Below are 21,928 nucleotides of genomic sequence, written 5' to 3' on the forward strand. Positions count from 1 at the left end.
AATGGAAAAAAAAAAAAAAATGGCACTGAAAAAAATCCTGTCAATAGCTCCAAAACAGTGCCATTTTTGGAACTATTAACAGACAGGACGGTCCTGTCAGCAGTGCAATATTTCTTATCTAGGCATCTTGTTTTTTAGGGCCCTTCTTGTTTTTTTTCGCCCTCTCGCATTAGATTTAGGGTCTCCAAAGGACGTCATCCATAAAATTTACTTGGTGTGGCCTTAACATGAACTCATTTTGTGTAATGTTAGACCCTAAAACTATGTTATTAAAGATATTATGGAAAATTAGGTTGAATGTTGAAAACGATGCAAATATAAGTGAGAGCGGGCAATGTATGGTTAAGTTTGAAAATGCAAACTCTATTCACTCCCAGTGGGGCAGCCCCAGTCTTAGATAAACGTGACGGGGTCTCTGATTTCTCTGCTCACGTCCTCGTAACCGTCGTCGGTCATGACGTCAACTTCGGTAATGTTCGGGTCGGTGATGCTGGCGTCGGCGACCGTGTCGTCATCCAGCTCGGGCCTGACCTCGGCGAACTTGAACTTGTCCGTCATCTCCATGTCCAGATATTGCTGCACACACGATAGAAGGTATCGATTAACTATCTATTGATCCATATATCCATCCATCTCATGATCCACACTTTATGTATTACAATCTACAATAAGTATTTATACTTATGATACTATGAATAGAATTATACCGATTTGTAATGCTGTTGCCGTTGTGATAAACAATTACAGGGGGTTCACAAGGTTATAACGATGCGTCATTGCTTCAACGAACGAAACGGCGTGTTCAGATTCAATCAATATTGAATTAGCCTCCGTAGCAGGCTTATAGAACTAGGGTTTTGGTGGTCTTTTCGGCTGTTTTCTGATCAGCCCTGACAACCAGGCCGGCTATGTTGTCTATATGCAATCAGAAAATAGCACATAAAAGCTCCCAAAGACCATGAAGACCCCCAAACCCTCAGTTTTTGGCATGCTATGGAGGCTACAATTGAATGTTCTTGTTTCATTAGCCGTTAATGTACATGTACAGCATCTCTCATTGCATCTATCACTGGTGGTGGTTTGTGACGACAAAGATAAGATGTCTACCCTACTCACCGCGACCTTGCCCTTCAGCATGCCCTCCAAGGTGTCGGCGATCTCCGTGAAGGTCGGACGGGCGTCGGGATTCTCCAGCCATCCCCGCTGGATCATGTTGTACCTGCCGGGATCCAGACAAGACAGTTTGATCACGATCTGACATAGCCTGGGTACCATCCCAGCGAAAATCCGGATAGTACCCAGGCTAGATCTGACACGGTCGAGGGAAGGAGAATGCAACTTGAAAAGAAACTTACACATTTTGTGGAGTTTGCTAGGGAGAGGAGTATTTTTTTCAACATGAGACCTCTGCCACAAATCTGGGTTTAAAAAGGATTCGAACTCGAAACGTTGAAGTCCAGAAGTGGACCACTAGAAGCGGAAAACTGCTTTTGCCGGAAAAAAGGACTTACAAGTCCTCTCCTATGTTACTGAAGCTCGATTGATGATGCTAGATTTATGCAATTGGTGTTTTGCTCCTTACTTTAAGCTGAGGTCAGATTTTCAAACCGGGGCCCGGCCGGTCAGTCTTATGAAACGAAAAGTGTGATATGAAAGACAACAAACCACAAAAAAGTTGAAAAAATTAATGATGGGAACTATTTGCGTATATCTTTTGTATTAATTGTTGATTTTTCGTTAGTTGAAACAGCCCGGTCGGGCCCCGGTTTGGAAATGTGACCTCAGCATTAGGAGGAAGGATGGGAAATGACTTACAGTTCCTCCCCACAGTTGTTCTGCCTCTCCATCCTGTACCCGTCCAGCAGATCACGGAACACTTCAGGGGCGGTCTTGTCCGGGTAGGGGGTTCCTCCTGAAACGTCAACGGGGTTGTTTCATGTTAGGGCTACTGTGTGCACAACGATCACTGTTAAATACTAGTAAAAATTTAACCGCTATCTCATATATTCATTAAATAAATATATAGTCCATCACCTAATTTAACAATAAGCAATGGTACATGGTACATCTGAGGCATTGGTACACGAATATCTGATTAATTCTAACTGCATGTAGTCTGAAAACGTGAGAAAATACTAAAATGTCTTACCTAAAGACACAATCTCGTGCAGCGTGACTGCAAAGGACCATCTGCAAAAAAGAGCATATATCTGTTTAAGTCAAAACGTATAGTTATCAATAATGTTTTTTTAAGAAGACAGCAAAGAAGTAACTGCATGATATGATTTACTTGAGCGTATACGTTTTGATTATTGTCTTTTTTTGTTCATCTCAAGTTGACAAGCAGCAACAACGATGAGCATATATCACCAACAAACCAAAAAGAGAGCTGACTTACACGTCGCTTTTGTGGGTACACCTGTTGGTCTTGATGGACTCCAGAGCGGCCCACCTCACCGGGCGTTTGTTCTGAAAACGGGAAAGGTTTATATATAAGGACACAAGAGATGAATAGACTAGTCGTAAGTTAACAACTTTTGAGACAGACCGCATCAACAGCAGAGTTTCTTCATTAGATATACTGTGATTTTGGACAAAGGGGTGGCTGTGGTGAAATTTCACTAGGGACTTAATTGTTATCTCTGCAACTGAGAAGGTGGCGTCTGAAGGCCCGGTAAACAGTATGGTACCCAGGCTAGCATCTATGCTTCTGATCTCTTTGGACTGTCGTACCACGGTGGCCGTATCTTAAGAAACTGAAGTGGTGTAACCTACGTTGTGTGCCTCGTCCTGCGCCTTCCAGAACTCGGAGATCTTGACGATCCACATCTCTCCGATCTGAGTCGTCTTGGCGGACAGGTAGCCGTGGATGATCTGTGAATGGATAAGAGGAGTTATTCTACCTGTCCAAGCAATCTCAAGACCCAGACATACTTCTACCATGGGAACGGAGGTATTGTCTTGAACGTGTTCGTGTGTGTGTTCGTGTGTTTGTGTGTGTGTGTGTTTGCTTGGGACCGTTGGTATTTGAATGCAGTAGACTGACAGGAAGTTTCCACGTACCCCTTGTTCTTCCAGGTACTTCATCCCCCTGGCGATATCCAGGGAGATCTGCAGCAGCCGCCCGGCTGACAGGCTGGACAGAGCCCTCTTCACCTCCACCTGAAGAAGTAAAATTTCAATGATACATTTCCATACAGAAACTAAGAAAAAATTATTAATGAGTTAAAGGCGTATTTAAGTTAGATACATATTCCTTTTGTTGGGGCTAAAATTCTCTTAGAATGGTTATTTGAGATGGTGGGAGGATCTAAACGTGTACAAGAACGCTTGAGATGTGTTTCACTGAAATGCAAATATGGACTCCAACATGGCGGCGGATGTACCGATGACGTCACGTGAATATGTGCACACACCTGACTGCCCATGTGGCTGACGCCGTTCCGGATAGACTCGTACTCCTCCAGCTTCCGGCTGTCTCGGAGGAAGTCCCGAAGATTGCCGAACGGCGCGTGCTCCATTGCTATGTACAAATCGCCTGGGGTGGAAAAGGAAGCAAAACAATTTTGATCAAGACCATTGTATTGCATTACACGTATCTTCATCCAAATCGTACAAACTGAAGTTAAAAATACGGGCTCTGTATTCTACTCACCGTTATACCTACATCCCCCTATCAACCCGATGACGTTGATATTGTTGCCCACTGCACACATGACGTCAATCTCGTTCATGAAGTCCCTGCTGTCTTGGTCAGAGGCGCCGCCTATCGGAACAAAACAGCAGTGTTATCATCAGTAACATCGTCGTCATCATCCTCAATAGCTATAGTAACAGCAGAAGTATCAGTAAAGTACAGGCCTTTGACCCATTGCTAGAATTACATGGGCGAAGGCCAAATACCGTGAAAGCACTGGGAATTGACATTTTTGTGTTTTGTTGTATTGTGTTGTATTGTGTTAGAATAAGATATACAAAATTATCTATTACCGTTCAAGATATTGATAACAGCCGGGATCTCCTTGCCCTCCTTGTTGACCACGCCCTCCGCTATTCTGCCTAAGCTACCATATTCCTGGACCGTCTCCCCGACCGTCAGGCTGGTCCAGGGGATGACGGGATACGGCGGGTCCTTCTCCTCCAGGGGTGCGATCTGGGGCGTCTCCGATTCCTGCTCGAACGCCGCGTTTTCGAACTGAGTCACGTTCGACTGAAACAACAATTATATCACTTATGAATCGATAAATTAATAGGTAGGCATGTGTACACAACTTATAGATATTGGCAATCGAAATACTTTCAATTTCCATATTCAATCGCAACTTGCATTTATTGATTTAACATTACCATATCACCACTGAATCATTTGCATCAGATGTAGACTTTTCGATGTGGAGATGCCATACATACCCTACATTTTAATGAATTGAGAATTGCTTTTACTAAAATGAAATTTTAAACAGACAACTTACAGAGTACAGGTCCACCCATGGCTCAATCTTGTCTTCTTTTGGCTCGTAGGCTGTCCGGTTCTTCCTGGCCCTTGTCACATATCTGAGAAAAAAATTTTATTCGCAAACTTTTATCACTTTTACAGAAAAATACAAGCAAATCAGAAGTAATCATGCAGTCTGAAAGTGACGTGATAACAAAAATAGATAATAGATATATGATTTATGATTATAGCTCACCTTCCCAACACTATAACTGCAACGATGGCGACCAGCAACAGGAATCCCAGAATCCCCCCGATGATGTACAGCAGCTGCTTGTCCTCATTGGATGTCTGCTGCGCAGGGGGTTGTGGGACAGGTTCTACAGGAAACGGAAATGACGACATGGGAGTATGCACATAAGATTTTCACGAAGAGGTTGTTGCGGCATGTTAAAACGTCGTGTTTTTCTATGATGATCCGTAGAGGCCATGGTAGCTGTGTTTTCTATGCTATGGTACCTCTAAAGATATTAACATGCAGGAGTCGGACATTTTGACGTGCAGGACAGTGTACATGCACACATGCACTAGTGTTACCACTATGGTTAGCAGCACGGGACAAACGAATACACAAATACGTGATGAACGCACCGAAACTGAAAGAAAAAAAAATCGCGGATGGTGGTGACTGCTGCCAACCGCACCGAACGTGTCAGAACTGCATGCGAACGTAAGGTAACCGCGTACATGAACCTCAGCCAAGCGCTTGTAAGCTGTATTCCATGAGCTGTGCGTAGGTGGTTTGATTCTGGTATATCTTCAAGGCTTATATGTTTCTACCGATACAGTTTTGAGTCATCATTGACCAAACCTTCAAATTCGTTCAATTTCCCAAAATTGAATAATTTTACTGCCATACCTGGCTTTCTCTGTAAGTACAACACCAAATCTATTATGCGTATTTTATGTAGGTTTCACTGTGCATTCACTTAACACCAAAAAAATCCCAGTGAACCTGGTACATAAAGTCTATCCGTATCACCGCACACCACAGACGCCATGAAATACCGCTTAGAGACGAGGACGTGCCCTGGTTATCAGACTGTGAGCCTACACTACAGGCCACTCCCATCTCCCACGGAAAGCGCTGTAAGCCACCAAGACAACTCTATCTGTCACCGACGTTAATAGAGCTTCCTCAGCGGCATACAGGGCGGGCTTGCTCAGTACTCTCCAGGCAGACGCTGAAGGGGGAATCGTTTACGTCTTCTGATTGGTACCCACTTTCTGACGGCCTACTCCTTCGTCCAATCAAAAGAAGGAAAGGCTCTCCTCCTTCAACCAATCAGAAGAATGTGAGGATCTCTTCATTCAACCAATCAGAAGAAGGTAATATCTCCTCTTTCAACCAATCAGAAGAAGGTAAGGCTCTCCTCCTTCAACCAATCATAATAACTTAAGATATCTCTTTCAGAAGGTAAAAATCTCCTTCAGCCAATCAGAAGAAGGTAAGGATCTCCTCCAACCAATTAGAAGGAGGAAAGAATCTCCTAATTCAACCTCTGCTCGGATAGTACCAGCCAGTGACCAATGGGATTTGTAGCCAGCGTTATTCCGATAACCAGGGTAACTTTACGTGACAAGTGGATACCTTCTGTACACCTGTCAGCGCTTAGAACGCTACAGGAGCGGAAATCTTTGCTATCCCCGGCACAAGGGACCCGGCGGCACGTGCGATTTCTGGTTTGTATGCCGTCACAATCCTTGTTGCACGGGCTCCACGGAGACCAGTTGTCCCAATGTCCTTCTTCTGTGTGCGTAAAATAGTTTCGGCATCTTGAAAACTTTCCCCAGCCATGTCAAGACTGCCATCGGAACGATACAGCAGCGTTTTGCCGTATACATGTCATCAGATACGCAGCGGACATGGTGAGGCGAGTAAAGCAGAATTTTAACAACAGCTTTACGCACCTTAAATCCACCGAATCAACGGTCAATACCTTAATGACTTGGTTAGAATTTGAACAGAGGTAAAGTCCCAAACACGCCTTAGGACCATCTGAACTTTCCCCATAGCGGATATGCACAAAACTGGTTATGATTTTTATATAAAAGCAAATGCAAAACACAAAGCTAACTCGCAGTTAAGACAAAGGGCAAAAATACTGGTTATCAGACTTTGAGCCTACAAACAGGTCCCATCTGCCACGGAAAGTAAGCCACCAAGACAACTCAGATCAACTAGAGCTTCCTCAGCGACATACAAGGCGAGCTAGCTACTCTCCAGGCAGAGGTTGAAGTTGGAACCGTTTCCGTCTTTTGATAGGTACCCAATTTCCGACTCTTCATCCAATCAGAAGAGGGAAAAGATCTCCTCCTTCGACCAATCAAATGAGAAGAATTTAAGGATCTCCTCCTTCAACCAATCAGAAGAAGGCAAAGACCTCCTCTTTCAACCAATCAGAAGAAGGTAAGGATCTCCTCCTTCAACCAATCAGAAGAAGGCAAAGACCTCCTCTTTCAACCAATCAGAAGAAGGTAGGGATCTCCTCCTTCAACCAATCAGAAGAAGGTAAGGACCTCCACCTTCAACCAATCAGACAAAGGTAAGGATCTCCTTCAACCAATCAGGAGAAGGTAAGGATTTCCTAATTCAACCTCTGCTCGGATAGTACCAGCCAGTGATCAATGGGATTTGTAGCCAGCGTTATTCCGATAACCAGGGTAACTTTACGTGACAAGTGGATACCTGTTGTACACCTGTCAGCGCTTAGAACGCTACAGGAGCGGAAATCTTTGCTATCCCCGGCACAAGGGACCCGGCGGCACGTGCGATTTCTGGTTTGTATGCCGTCACAATCCTTGTTGCACGGGCTCCACGGAGACCAGTTGTCCCAATGTCCTTCTTCTGTGTACGTAAAATAGTTTCGGCATCTTCAGAACTTCATGTCAAGACTGCCAGCGGAACGATACAGCAGCGTTTTGCCGTGTACATATCATCAGATACGCAGCGGCCACGGTGAGGCAAGTAAAGCAGAATTTTAACAACAGCTTTGCGCACCTTAAATTCACCATGAGATCGATCCTTGATACCTTGGCGACATGGTTAAAACGGCGGTTAAGTCCACAAAAACCGTCTTATGGCCATCTTAGATGGTTAACTTGGGCCCAAAGCAGGTTATGTTTTTTTATTATATTAAAAACAGGTTATGTGAAAACACAAAACTCGCAGTTAAGACGAAAGCGCAAAAATAGTTTTTGAAACGAAGGCCGGTCAAAGGAGTGAAGACAAAGTGAAACACCTATATGAGACCCTGCGTGGCTTGTGAGGTTAGTTTGCTCACTGATGAAGGTAAGTGTTTAGTCAAATTTCGACAGGTTTTAGAAGGATATGAGGCAAAGGTACAAATAGGGAAATGAGTATAAAGCTAAGACAGTTCGCAAGCATTTTCATATATGAATTAACACTAATGCAAATATGTCATTGACCTGTTAGGAGCATTTGCAAAGATATATGCACATCACACATCATAGTAAAACATTTCATAAATTTCAATATTGTTTGCAATAAAATATTTAACATTGAATCAAATCATCATACATAAAAATTTACACTCTCTTAACCTTCGCCCTGCTGAGTTCTGCTATTATAATTACATTTTAAAGTTTTCATGAGCAGGTAGCAGGGAGAAGGTTAAATAGATAGTTTGGAAATCGTTTAAACCGAAGTTACAGTAATCTAAAACATGCAAATTGTACTCTACAAGCTTTTCTCTTAATTGCGCAATTATAAAAACAGATTGTTGGATGTGGTATAGGTTCCCTGCTAGCCCAACATCCAGCCGCCCCCTGGAGAGGGGCCACTAAAGCCGCGGACGGCAGAGTTTGCGTTACACCGACTAGGTTCCCTACCTGTTCCGTTGAGAACTGTGACCACCACAGTCGCCTCGTCAGTAGAAAGCTTCAGAAATGTGGTTGTTTCTACTGCCCTCACCTACAAAAGACAATGATGTTCTATCAGTACTCTAGAATATGTAAATATAAAAATGACTGTGGATGATAATTTTTTCACAGAAGAAAAGTTGTTTGTATTGTTTGCCATACAAATATACTTATGCCTTTTTATTAACTTTTACGATGGAAGTATGTCGTTATAATGTATGTAAATGTATGCAAATTAATTTGACAGTTACTGACCGTCATGCGGTACTCCCTCTGAGTGTCTATGTCTAACCGGTTGGCGTCCACGATCAGATAGCCCGTATCTGTGACGTCGAATCTGCCGCTAGCGTCTGTCAGCTCGTAGCGAAGGGCTCCCTCGGGAACCACCTTCTGTAATTGGTAGAATATATATAATACTTATTAGCAAAGTAGATTACGTAAGTGAATTTTCTTGGTGATATGCTGTGGAAAGGTGGAAAAATAATTCAAAATTGATCTTTTTGATGTAAAACGTTCTTTTTGTCTTCTTATTTTGTCAAATTTCAGTATAATTCACAAATGTAATTCTTTATCTTCAATCTTTCCTCTTGCAGTAGTTCAAATCAGACAACCTTATATGGGCTTTTGTGTCATGTGACCATCATCCAATCAAAAGTACGGACTCTTGTTTCAGTCAATCTGTGAGCACGTGACCATCATCCAATCAAAAGCGCGACCACTTACGTCAGTGAAGTCGTCATCCCTGACCTCCAGCAGCAGGGGTGACTCGTGTTCGTCTTTGAAGACGATGACGGCTTGACCTGTGAACTCTCGCACATAACCTTTGAACTCTGACTGCCCGGTGGAGATGAAGAAGTAGGGATCGTTGACGTCATCGTCCTTTACCCCAATTTTGACGTCAGCCGTGGCGTAACGTAGGGGGTTGTCATTCTGATGGGCCTGGATGGACGTATGAATGAATAAATGAGTGAAGGAATTAATAAAAATCACATCTTGGTGTCAATTAACTTACTAGTACTCATAGATTCCTCTATATTATTCGTTAGGCCTAGGACAAAATGCTGTGTTTCAGATTTCAATCGTGAAAAAAAACAGGGTCGGTAGGTATGGGTTTTCTACCTAGGCCTTAAAATGGATTACCTTAACCGTGATGATGAACTCCTCTACTTGCGTCCTCTCCACGGGTTTCGTCAGTGTGATGTTACCGGTGATGTTACCTATATCGAAGTATTCCCGGAAATCACTTGGAGAACCTGGAAAAATTTCAGAAAGGGGCAGTCACTATATGAAATCCAGTTGGTTGACACAAAATGTATTGAACAGCTACTACCTTAGATTAAGAATGTTACTCGAGCAAACTGCAATATCTGTGAGGTTACTAGATTAAGATATTAATAACTAAGAGATATAAGTAAGTCACATTTGAGATATGCTTCAACATCACATGGCACCCGCCTAAGACTCAAGTATGGTATCTGGATATCCATGCTGTCAGGCAGGTGCAGTATTAAAGGATCCTGACGAAAAACCCTTACCTGCTAAGAAACTGTAGACGATCACAGGAGGTCTCTGAACATCCGTATCAAGGTCAACGGCATAGATAGGTGCCGGGTCAAAGGTCAGGGGCTGGTTTAACTGTAAACAAAACATAAACATGTTGTCATTTTCACATCAAAAGAAAGGTATTGCCAAAACCTTGTGCGTGTGTACTACATTTTCTATTAGTTCAAAAAATCATCCCTCTAAATTATCCAGGCCTCTTGCTTCCTTGAGCCGATAAAATTACGTTTTGGTGACCTAAAGAACTACAAAACCTCACACTTATTTAGATTTTATACGGAATCGGAACCAGTATGTCGAGGGTTCACCGTGCTCCAACGTTGTGCCCTTGGAAAAGGCCTTTCCCTGACGGTGGAGTGACATCCACTGAGCCTCTTACTAGTATCTGTCTAACTGTGTGCCAAAAACACACTACGGATTTGGTGCGCCAATGTGCCAACATCTGCACATTTGCCACCGACAGCCGTACTTTTTTTTTATCCTTGTAATATCCAGTGAGTAACGACTCCTTACCGTTTCTGTGTTCTCCATGACAGACGACACGTACAGCGGGCTGCCGCAGATGTCCTCCTGCGGGTCTCCCTGCAGGACACACGGCCGGAACTGTACCGCCTGGTCATCTCCGTCCGTCACGATGATCGTCACCGTCGTGCTGGACGACTTCCGCAGGCTTACGTCCGCCGCCAAATCCTGAAAAACGACGAAAAAGTTACAACAATCTGATGGCCCGACTTTCGCAGGCTTTCGTTGGCAGGCAGATCCTGAAAAAGGACGATGAAGTTTATTAATACTGCAAACAATCTAAAATCCCGGTGTCCAGTCTATCGCGGTTGGGGCAAGTTCTCTTCGGGCTGCAGGAGCTCTTCACCGCCCGACTCAACTAGGCTCCCCGATAGGTTTTGCACGACAGGATTTCCATTAACCCAACCACTGCCGTACAACTCCCACCGGGCGGCCTGTTGAGCTGGGCGGGGGAAAACTTTTAGGGCCCCCGAAGCGAACCCGGCCCAACCAGAAGAGACTGGACACTACGCTAACAATCTAACGGATTATAACAAAACAGAGAGAAGATGAACTCCTACTCACATGGGCGACGATGGGGATGAGATATTTCTTCTCCTCTCCCGGCTGGAAACCTTCGTAGTCCAGAGACTTCTTCAGAACGATGTCTCCTGTGGACGGCAGGGGGATCTCGAAATAGTCGTTCGGTCCCTGAAAAACAAATTATGTGAAGTCTTTGAAATTGATCCTTTGTGGAGTGTACTGTTCGGCCATCATATAAATATCTTTTTCATTAGATCGAAATCAGGACTGTAATTTTGTACTTTTCCTATTGTATTTGAAGAATGATTTTATAAGCCATAATAACCGCGGCTGGACCTACTTTAACTACATTTCATGTAACAGTTTTTATAGTTCGTACCTCTATCTGATACGACACCCTGCCGTTCTCATTACTATCCGGGTCCTCAGCCGTCAATCTCCGGAAAATGGTGGACCCTACAGGGGTGAGCTGGAGGGACAAGACAGTAATCATTATTATCATCATTATCATTAACATCATCATTATCATTATCACTAATTTATCACCGTGGACGTACAGGAACTGTTAAAAGATAAGATAGAAGGAATAAGAACAGGACTACACAACGACGTTAAAATATTGTCTACAACGTTCATCAGTAAAATTGTGTTATTCAAGAGCAATTATTGGCAATGCATGCACGCTAATATCCTACCATTACATAATCTTTGGTATACATAGTAGTAGGGATCTACTAACTTACGAAAGAGGGGATATTATTTGGTATCTGCTGGAAAAAAACGACTCTTTATAACCAAAAACCATTGGATTGCTGTCTCTACCACGTACCTCTATGACCTCCTGCTCATATGGATCGTCAACAAACCTCGGCTCGTTGTCATTCAGGTCCAGAACGGTTGCTATGATACTGTTGTCCACCTGTAGGGTAGTCGTCATGGCAACGTGATGATAAACAATCACCATAGAATCACTGCCGTTTATCTTAAGTGGGTTAACACATTGTGTTGAAAACGTATCCTAAAAAAGAAGCTCTGATGCAAGATCGCATGCGCATTCAATTCAGGTTTTGTCTTCAAGGAGAAAAATTTGTTCATACATTCAAATACTTCAATATACAGTTATGTATATCGTTAGAGGTATAATGGAAAGAACTAAATAGTACTCACCATTGCGTCCGTCGCTATAGTCTTGCACCTTACGATGAATCTAAGATCTCGAATGCCAGAGACCCCCTATCAAAACAAAACGGTATCAATAATTGCAGGTTCTGGTAGCAATATATCAATAAGAAACAAAGTAAGAATCATTTACCCATTGAAATATTCACTGAGGACTAAAGCAGCAAAAGCTCAGCCAAAGCATGGGTGTAGAAATTGTACCTGTCGGTCACGGTACTATAAAAATAGTCCACGTCATGCGACACTTACGTCTCTGTCTAAGACCTTCCCCTTGAGAGAGAGCCTGAGCTGTTGTAGTTCCTCTACCAGCAGGCCCCAGTCCTTGTCGGCGGAGTCCTGTAGACTAAGCTCGATGGTCCGTCCAGCGCCGATTGCCGTCCCAGCAAACGACATATTGGCCACGATGGTCGTGTCTACGGACAAGAGAAGCGTTGTTAGAATTCCGTGAGGCCTCAAAGGCACTAATCCCCAAGCAGATCTTTCGGTGGCAAAATCGTAACCAACCGGCGAGGTACTATCCACTTTCGAGCCAGACAGTACGTACTAGCATCCAACCGGCCCCCGAAGGCACTACTGTATTTTAGTGGCTCTATGTATGTTTTTGTACGTAAACAAAGGTTGAAACTTTAACCAAGTTGCCGTGGTTGGATTGTGATAGTATTTGGTACCTATGTACGAGTTGCGATCATGAAAATATCCGACATTTGTAGATAAGTTACTGCCCACTTATCTTCAACTTCTGATCTGAGTACAAGGACTTAAAGTTTTAGTGTCATGGTCTTCATACTTGAGACAAATGATAGAACAAAGACGGTCTTACTTTCCGGGCTGTTCTCCATGAGAGCTTCGAACACCATCCCGTTCTGGAAGACAGGACTCTCGCACGGATCTGTAGATGGGGGCAAATACTTTGTGGATCGGACCAGCAAGTATATATGACTTTATAGAAGAAAATTTAATACACAATTCAACTAACTCTATATCCTCAACAGGTCGTTCTTCTTTTCGCTGTTTATAGAGCTCCGGGGCGTGCGTGGGTTTAACGGCGTAAACAACTACCTGTGTCGATAATTTTAAACACTTGAAGCAGTAGGTAAACCACACCCACTGTTTGAGTAGTATGGCTTTGTGCAGTACACCAAAAGTCCGCATGAACGCCATGAGTTGCTGACTCACGACACAAGATACTGTACTACTAGGACTGATCCTCTTTGTGTAATTTCAGCCTGATGCCCTGACTTTAAATAGCATAATGTAAACAACAACACGTGCACGAAGACAACAAACCGATTTCACTGTAAACAAAGGGCATCTTTGGTCTGGTGTAACATAACCGGCTCAAAAGTTAGTCGGGCACGGACTCTCTTCTTTAGGAAACGCAAATTGGTGTTTTCGAGCCTACGTGTTACCCTTTTGTCGTTGGTCAATTATTTCATTGTATCCAAATATGACTTATAGCACCCGTACTCTGGGAGAATGTCTCAATTCCAAAACCCGACAACACACGTGAATTACTGTAGCTATTATCCTGGTACTCAATCGTGGTAACTGATGTGTGCAACATCTCAAGAAAAAAGGTGAAAGAAAAGAGAGTATTTAGCAAAAATATACTTACCACATTATAATACACATTATACCTTAAATGCTTTTGAAGATTTCTTTATTAAATTTTTCAAGCATCTCTTTACGTTGTTTGTTTAAAGCTAATATCGTCATGCCATAAAATGCTTTCTATATCACAGGGACATTCAAATTACATGGTATAAAAGATACCAAAACGATTTATTGAATTAATTAATTAATCAATCAAACAATCAATCAATCAATTGTTTAATTTTAAAAAGCTTTTAACGGTGCATCTTGTAGATAGTTTGTTATGGATTACCTGTGAAGTTATCTGTGGGTCCGAGGGTGGGCATGGGGGTTCACACAACACAACATCAGGTATAATGAGGTGTGATCCCGGAGAGGCATGCAGGAATACATGAGACCACACAAACTTCTACATCTATGGATGACATCCGGCCCCATTTTTAATTAGCCCCCCAAATTTTATCTAAGAATTTTCACTCTTTTACGGATGATCCATAAAGGGTGATATTTGAATAACAGCGTAAGAAATATATAAACATGGTTCTGACAAGAAACAAGTAAAACAGAATTTTTTGTTGCCCGTATTGCAGCCGTCATCAGGTTCAAATGACCAATCACGTGACCGATCACGTGGCCTTACGTACACGGGACATCGACACGCTTTGAGCCTTTATCATCTCATTAAAATTAGCACATCTCGTCGCAAAACAAATTAGTAAGTTTGTTTGTTTGTTTTTTATTTGTTTGTTGCTCTAGTACTGTCGCATTAGATACGCATTTTCCAGAGGATATCACCCATATAATATAAAGCTTGTGCGGCCTTATATGACAATCACATGGGAGGAATCGATAAGAAGAGGGGTTAGTCATGCATTAGTAGGTTAGCTGCGACAGCTGACACTAAGCTAGGCGGGATGATCTGATAGCCTCGTAGCAGGCCCCTTGGACGATTTTCTTTTAATTTTTGCTAAATTCACTATTTTCGTAGTGCTGTTGAGCTTTGATGCTACACACGGATGTAGCAACTTGTTCACAATCAACAAAATACATATATTGCAATTTAGAAAGACAGCCCATGGAGCCTGCTATCTAGGCTAATAATTTGCCACTATATATGACGTTAAATATAAGCATGAACTAAGCATTGAAAATCAAAGCGTTATGATTGGCGAGTCAATGTTATCAAAATTAAAACCCTTACGTTACGAACTTAGTTTTGACCATTCGGTAAATGTCAACAATAAGCAAAACATACATTTGGTGAGTTAGCATTCTTTGACAATGTCATGATTATTTTCCAATATTTTGTTTCCTACGTATTACTACACAACAGAAGCCATTGTTCTGTATCTAATAACATCAAATGTTAGTTTAGGAAATGCGTTTTAGTGTTCAGATCTTCAAGGCATACCGCCTGTAACAATATATTAATTCGAGTTCGAGTTATTTCCTTACGAAGCAAAATATCTTCCAGTTGGAGAAACAGCGGAAATAAGAAAAGCTGAATTAAGTTGAGTTGAGCAGAGATCATAAATATAATGCAATATGATATCTGGACTGTTCCATTGGTTTAGACCAGAGAGGGGTGGAAATAGTGATGTCACATTGAACTCATACAAGTGGCTTCAAGTGATTCTTTTTTATTTGAACAAAATATTTAATACCATTTAATATTCATTTGATATCTTTTTCATTTCAACAAAATTCATTTGTTTCATATTTTCGAATTTGAACAAATTGTATTTTAATGATATTTTTAGATTTGAACATATTATACATTTATTTAATATTTTTTGGATTGGAACACATAGCAAGCGTAGTAGTAGAAGTAGAAGTTTTTCCAGACAGTAGTTGTCTATTTCCTATTTTTGTACTGTACTCTCTTTGACTCTGTAAATTTGTAAGAGCAATTAACGTTATGATTTTGCGAGTAAAGAATTCATTATTCCCCTCCCTCTCAGTTTCCCCAAATGGAACGGTCCACTGATGAAAGCGGGGCGACTCTATGTTGACAACAATGTTACTGTGTTGGTGTAAATTGATCCTGCGGACACCTGTTTGGTTTACCGTGCTGACTTACTTTGCGCGGATACTGTAACCACTCCCAGCACCGCCAGCACGCTGAAGAGCCATATCCTGGTTCCTTCCGCCATGTTTTCCCCGCTGAAGTGTGGCTACTTCTGCCGTATCAACTCTGTGTAACGCTCCGTCTGGTCTACGAGTCGCTACCTGTGGTACAAAAGAGCGCGGTTAGGTAGTGGGACCGGCTTTTTCAATCTGGGCGTTTCCTCGCTCTTTCTTTTCAAGGGCAAAAACAAAATGGCGGACGTCAAACAATAGTGAGATCCGATCCAATGACTCAGCCAATACATTATGACTAACTAACGTCGAAACTTACACACAAATCTAACAAAACACAAGTCTAATTTTAACACAGCAAAGGCGAACATCTTAACTACATTTGGAACAGAGATAAAATGTTAAGAGGTACGTCAAGACTCTTGCATGACCTAGTGACTTAAGAGGTAACAAAAGATTTAGGATGGCGTATACACTTCAGAACAGTTTCCTTATTTACCCCCCCCACACACACACACACATTTGGGTAGATACAAACATTAGTTTTCAAGTAATACCCCGTAAATTGACTGTCGATGCCTTAAGCTTCTACCCAAATGTAAGAAGAAAATTAAAAGGGCTTTTTTAGATAGAATTTCTTTACAAACATAAACGTTCACTTTTCTAGTAAATGTACTTATTTTGGTAAACCTGCAACCATATATGTTAAAGATGTCATGACCAGTGTACATATGCTTTTCACAGCAAGAAACATCATTTGAGTACAAAAAGATTGAACCTTTATCTTAATCCAGAGCAATTAAAATATTGAAAGGGCAGCTGCCACGACCCACATTGGTTAACCTTTAATCATCTATCATTTCTTAAAGATAACGGCACAGATAACCTTAATTAAGGCGCAGTTACACATGTCCACTGTGTACTTTTTTTGCGGTACGATTGTCTAATCTCTGAGTACATCTTTTGGTGGATGCAAGACAGTATCAAATTGGCAACACAGTATCATTTTCATGGCAGTATCCAATGCTGGCGAAAAAAAAGATACCAAATTGCAATACAAAAAAGGAACCAGATAAAAAAAGCCTAAAACATGCCAAGAATAAGTCAAAGCCTAAACCTCTGGTTTGAGAGTACGATTGTTAAACATCTGACAGAACTGGCTTTCGACAACAATCTACGACACAGCCACGACTGTCTTAAGAATGATGTCCTGTCGTAAGCATGTCGTACGACTTAACGTTATGTGACACGACCTTTATAAGAAGATAAGGGAACAGATATGACATCAGTGTGTGTTTGGTTGTCCTGTATCCTGGTCAGATATCGATCCAGACAGTCACACCCACATGTGACAGTAACGCTTAAAATAGTTAAACACTGCATGTGTACACTGTGTGCTTGTATATATAGACAAGGTTAGAGTCTTGAATGGCGTTCTTGGAAGAAAAAAAATAAGCACACAACGTAAGACCACCTACGGCGTGTGTCGTTCATGAGTGGCATTATGATGTAGCTTTGTTACTTGAACCAAAAATCTTGATAAAATATAACGTTACATATGCGTCGTAGAATGTTGCATAGTCAAACAGCAACTGATTGAAGTCTGTGAAGACTGGGACTAGGTTGAAAAAAGGCTATGAAAATTTTTGTGAATATGACAAAATAATGGAGGAAATGCTTAGCATTTAGTTATTAGCGTATCGTAATTTCTCTAGATAATTATTTGGGAATAGACTTTTGCCCCCCCCCCCTTAAAACACACGTTGCAAGTTTTAAAATCATAACAATGCCACCAACCACCATCAGAACGCCGATTTTTGAACGACAAATTACCATTAGTAGAAGATTTGGCCTCGAAAAATACATAAACATCTCCCACGATTGTGAAAACTATAAAAAGTAGAAACCCTAATTATAAGTTCTTTCTTTACCTTCGATAGAGTCTTGCTCAATCAGGTGTAACTGAAATTCAACATATTGACTGCCACAACCTATCTTTCTCACACATGTATACTATAGGTAACTTTCTGCCAGTGTCAAATTCCGTTCTAAATATGTGAGAATTAAAAAAAAAAAATCTTGCGTCAAACTGACATAAATGTTCCCAAGCAACGACGTGAAAAACTGGGCAAAACTGCAGGTAACGCAATCTGGGTACTGAATGGCCATGTTACGGGCGGAGTGCACTTCTCCAAAACGCTACACTACAGAACCTACTCGCAAAGAGCTACAACATGTAACAGGATATTGTGTCAATGCAAATGGAGAGAGAAAGAGAGAGCTCAGAGTTGCAACTTGTAAGAAAACAGAGCTGGATTACGAAGCCTGACCTGTTTATTTGCCACCCGTCTAGACTAAGTAAAAAGGAATTAAACATAGCGGCAAAGAAACTGAACAGAGACGATTTGATGACTGAAAACGACAACAACTGCTTGCAACATTCGTTACAATTTTTCACGCCACCACAAATATCCATAGCTCACTTATTTGGCGATTTGTCTCTTAGGTAACGGAGAAATGTGGGTAGATAAAAACACATAAAGCACTTTCGCCATACTGTATCCGTGTACGTGACAAAATGCGGGTCCAACTTAGTCACGACAATTGCAACAGGTGGGACAACAAACATTCGTCCGCTACACTGACTCGAAACTACAAGTTTATACGGAGCCATAGCTTCTTGAGTTATGGAAAGGGGGAAAGAATTGGTGTGGAAATTTTGGGCTAGTTTGGAAGGAGTTGAGAACAGGTTGTGAAGAGGTCGGGAGGTCAAATGACGCGGAAACATTTCATCGTTACCTGGTCTGGTTAGAGTCGGGGGGACGTTCCCTTGTCAGGCGAACTCCCCACGAATCCTCCCCGAGTCGCTACGATGCGCCTCCTTAACACTCCCTCCAAGCATAAGAACCAAGATGGCGCGCCCAAGACGTCTTGAGAAGGTGTTGTTTTCTCAGGCCCCTCAAGTTTTTAACGTAACGTCCCGCCACCCTGCCTCTTCATACAAGGCGGTCAAACGGAATGAAGATAGATTTACCCTCATTTGCATATGAAAGCCTCGCCTGGGTTTGCCCACCAAACATCTGTATCGGCCCGAGTACGTCACAGTAACAGTATCCTAACCAACCAGCCGCCGGCTTACAAAGCGTGAAACCTACAATATAAACCCAAACCTGATTGGAATTCGCGACAACATCGGCGGAACTTCGATGTTTTTCCACGCCATTAATGAGAGAATGTGCAGAATTTTGGGACAGAATGCGTGAAAAATCACTGTAGATTAGAAGGTAATGAATCAGTTTATCATGTTACATTCATGATCATAAAACCTATTTCCATATTACTCTGCAAGAAAAAGCGAAGGTACCTTTTACAGGGATAAGGGGGGATACAGACTATGTCACGTTTGGGACCGCATCCTTGCAGCAACACCACCATGCGGCCAGTACTAGTACAGTAAATTTAGACCTTTCTAAAAGAAAAGTAGCTGAGGACTTCACGAAACAAACTAGCGTTGTAAGAACCCTTCTATTCACCAAAACGTCACACTTAACATTTAGCACACTGAAGTAGTCGTTTGGCTACCAAATCTCTGTTGGTAAAGGGGTTAGGCAGTAGGGTGATGGTTGAATAATTAATTGCGAGCTTAGTACCACATTATTGAGCAATAAACCACAGCTTACACAGTTAATCAGAATGGGTGTACCGGTTGCCAATGCTTAGGTGTAAACAGGCTTCTGTAGGTAGATACCGGTAAGTACCTTAAGCACAGAAATGACAAGAAACGACCACGACTACAAGTTTTGCTGTTGCTAACCCAGAATTAATTGAAGTGACAGAAATCTTTATCTACCTTCAGAGTTATTGAACAGTAAAAGAAAATAACAAGAAACAGTCACGGTTGCAATTCAAATTGAGTCTTACCGTATTCTGTCCACATTGTGAAGTTTTAAAACCTTATTTCTCGAAATTTTATATTTCCCTCAGAATATATCCACTTAAAAGTACATTTTAAAAGAAGTGGGTTTAAAATCACCTTGCTTAAAGGGTGCGCAAATGTTCCGTTTCTTACTTATACTTTTACGCAAGCTTTAACGTGTATAGGGTTTCGTGCAGTGTATATTGAAGGTTATTCTCAAACACAGTAACAGTAAGGGCTTCTATACCTATAACTGTTAGCTTTAATTAAACTGCGTTTCCAAAGCATAGGTGTAATATAAACAGAGCTCATGTGTTACTCCAAAGGGTGGTTTTACTGGTTGATTAAAACAGCCACAAAGAAAGACAAAGACGTACTTACAAGACACTACCAACCCAAGAGCGTCGGCTTAGCCGTAATGGTAGGTAATGTTATTGTTAAGCCACGTTCCCCGCCAAAACAAGGCGAGTTTGGACAGGAGGCAAACATACTCGGCAGGTGACAGACGACATATTGTGACGTTGTCCTTCGCGACAAGTACAAGTGACGTCCTGTTTGGACATGTTGTTCAACAATCACTGCTTACAGCTTTCACTAAGGCCATGTTGATTTGATTATATGGATGACATCCCCCGGGAACCCCAAAACTGACGCGAGCGTGCGAATAAAAAAAATCGTTTGGCAAAAAAAAGTTGCTTTCATTTTGAAATCTACGTGGTCATGAAGGTTGAACAAATGACACAGAATATGGTATGGCGAATAATCTAGTCTTCAAATTTATTGCTTTGAACCATTTTTCAACGATTGACTTTTGGGGGTTTGGGCATTTTATTAGGAAGTCAGTAAGTACTTAGTACATAGCTGTTCGCTTCTTAAGTCAATAGACATATATTTACGGAAGTTCCGCCTATACAATCGTTCTTGTTTTAAACGAACTTCAGACCCCAAAATGGGAACAATTACACACAAAAACAACATCCACATCTCTTCTTATCATGACAAACTTCCTTATCTTATGAACCTTATGAAGAGAGAACCAACAGCATATTTGGTGATGAAATTAATAAACTGCTACACAGCAATTGCTGCAAACATATGCTATAAAAAGAATGATAGAAATATAGAAAGCACGAGCAAAATTAAACCCATGTTCTTTCCGAATTCATAATGCTAAAATATAGACATGTAGTGTATATATACAGCAACATTAACAAGCAACACTAGCTATGCGACATCATATATGTTAACAAGATTTTCAGAATCCCCATCGTCTTTAAAAGTCCAATTAATATTGAAACTTACAAATGTTATACTGACCTCCACTTTACATAAAATTCAGTATTATAACACTAGTACTTCTAACTCTAAATTTTGCAAGACCAAAGGTTTTATACTTATATTGTGATGTTATAACATATTAGTTTAAGAAAGAGAAGAAAACAGTTATTCAAAAAAGAGAACTCTTACCCTCTATGCCCCATTACAGCACAGACCAGGTCCCGCCACGCAGGCATTCGTCCCTAGTACTAATATCCGGCGTGTTCTCCCGGTATTTATATCATCAAATCTGTTCCAGAATCCCCTGTGTTACCTATAGTTACTCCCACAAGTTCCTCACGTGTCTGACGCTAATCAAATTAGCACATGGTAACCTATCAACTTCCTCCAAACGACAAGGCAAGGGCTTGGGAAGTGGGTTGGACAGCATATGTCAAGTTGACTTAATTTTGTGGACAACAGGTTCATCCCATAGACACGAAAAATGTGTCACAAGAGAGGAAAATTTTGGTTTAATACAAATCTTAGATGCCGAAATGTCAGATATTAAGAAGGGATATAAAATATCAAACCAAACTATTCGATAAGGTCTCTTGGTAAAGAATGTGGCGTTTCAGACGACAGCATCCACTATCATATCAGTTAATTGCTCACTGCTGAAAGACACACATTTTTTTCTTAAACGTCTGACTCTTTTTGGAGGCCAGCTTCTGTATCTGTATAGCCGGTATAACTGCCCCTCGGTGTAACACACCAGCTTCTGTATCTGTATCTGTATGGCTGGTATAACGGCCCCTCGCAGGCACGCGGCGCGGCGGCGGCTGGTTATATTACACTAAACGACGTGTTACACCCAACCTTAGCACATCAAACTGTGTTGTTTAAAGCTATCTAATGATAAT

General features: G+C 41.6%; 1 protein-coding gene across 7 annotated transcripts in view; it reads right to left on the bottom strand.

Moving 5' to 3' along the window:
* Positions 1-283: 283 nt before the first annotated feature.
* LOC109463404 (protocadherin-15-like) overlaps positions 284-21,928 on the bottom strand; it is a 41,911-nt gene continuing 20,266 nt past the window's right edge. For 2 of the 7 annotated variants that reach the window (XM_019760216.1, XM_019760217.1), the window contains exons 2-29: positions 15,834-15,982; positions 14,046-14,057; positions 12,981-13,049; positions 12,410-12,573; positions 12,149-12,214; positions 11,811-11,900; positions 11,361-11,450; positions 11,024-11,149; positions 10,451-10,627; positions 9,913-10,012; positions 9,518-9,630; positions 9,101-9,316; positions 8,633-8,767; positions 8,348-8,429; positions 7,185-7,343; positions 6,087-6,245; positions 4,692-4,815; positions 4,473-4,554; positions 3,991-4,210; positions 3,656-3,766; positions 3,417-3,538; positions 3,064-3,162; positions 2,776-2,874; positions 2,399-2,469; positions 2,150-2,190; positions 1,816-1,912; positions 1,117-1,219; positions 284-576 (exon numbers count right to left, since the gene is read on the bottom strand). In XM_019760216.1, coding sequence (XP_019615775.1) covers positions 394-576; positions 1,117-1,219; positions 1,816-1,912; positions 2,150-2,190; positions 2,399-2,469; positions 2,776-2,874; positions 3,064-3,162; positions 3,417-3,538; positions 3,656-3,766; positions 3,991-4,210; positions 4,473-4,554; positions 4,692-4,815; positions 6,087-6,245; positions 7,185-7,343; positions 8,348-8,429; positions 8,633-8,767; positions 9,101-9,316; positions 9,518-9,630; positions 9,913-10,012; positions 10,451-10,627; positions 11,024-11,149; positions 11,361-11,450; positions 11,811-11,900; positions 12,149-12,214; positions 12,410-12,573; positions 12,981-13,049; positions 14,046-14,057; positions 15,834-15,906 — 3,183 coding nt within the window. In that variant the 5' untranslated portion in view covers positions 15,907-15,982 and the 3' untranslated portion in view covers positions 284-393. Of the gene's footprint in view, positions 577-1,116; positions 1,220-1,815; positions 1,913-2,149; positions 2,191-2,398; positions 2,470-2,775; positions 2,875-3,063; positions 3,163-3,416; positions 3,539-3,655; positions 3,767-3,990; positions 4,211-4,472; positions 4,555-4,691; positions 4,816-6,086; positions 6,246-7,184; positions 7,344-8,347; positions 8,430-8,632; positions 8,768-9,100; positions 9,317-9,517; positions 9,631-9,912; positions 10,013-10,450; positions 10,628-11,023; positions 11,150-11,360; positions 11,451-11,810; positions 11,901-12,148; positions 12,215-12,409; positions 12,574-12,980; positions 13,050-14,045; positions 14,058-15,833; positions 15,983-18,631; positions 18,896-21,928 lie in introns of those variants that run through there. The other 5 variants (XM_019760215.1, XM_019760218.1, XM_019760220.1 and 2 more) reach the window with 5 other exon arrangements.

Source organism: Branchiostoma belcheri, unplaced genomic scaffold (assembly GCF_001625305.1).
Source record: "Branchiostoma belcheri isolate BF01 breed outbred unplaced genomic scaffold, Haploidv18h27 scaffold125, whole genome shotgun sequence".
In the NCBI taxonomy this organism is placed as follows: Eukaryota; Metazoa; Chordata; class Leptocardii; order Amphioxiformes; family Branchiostomatidae; genus Branchiostoma; species Branchiostoma belcheri.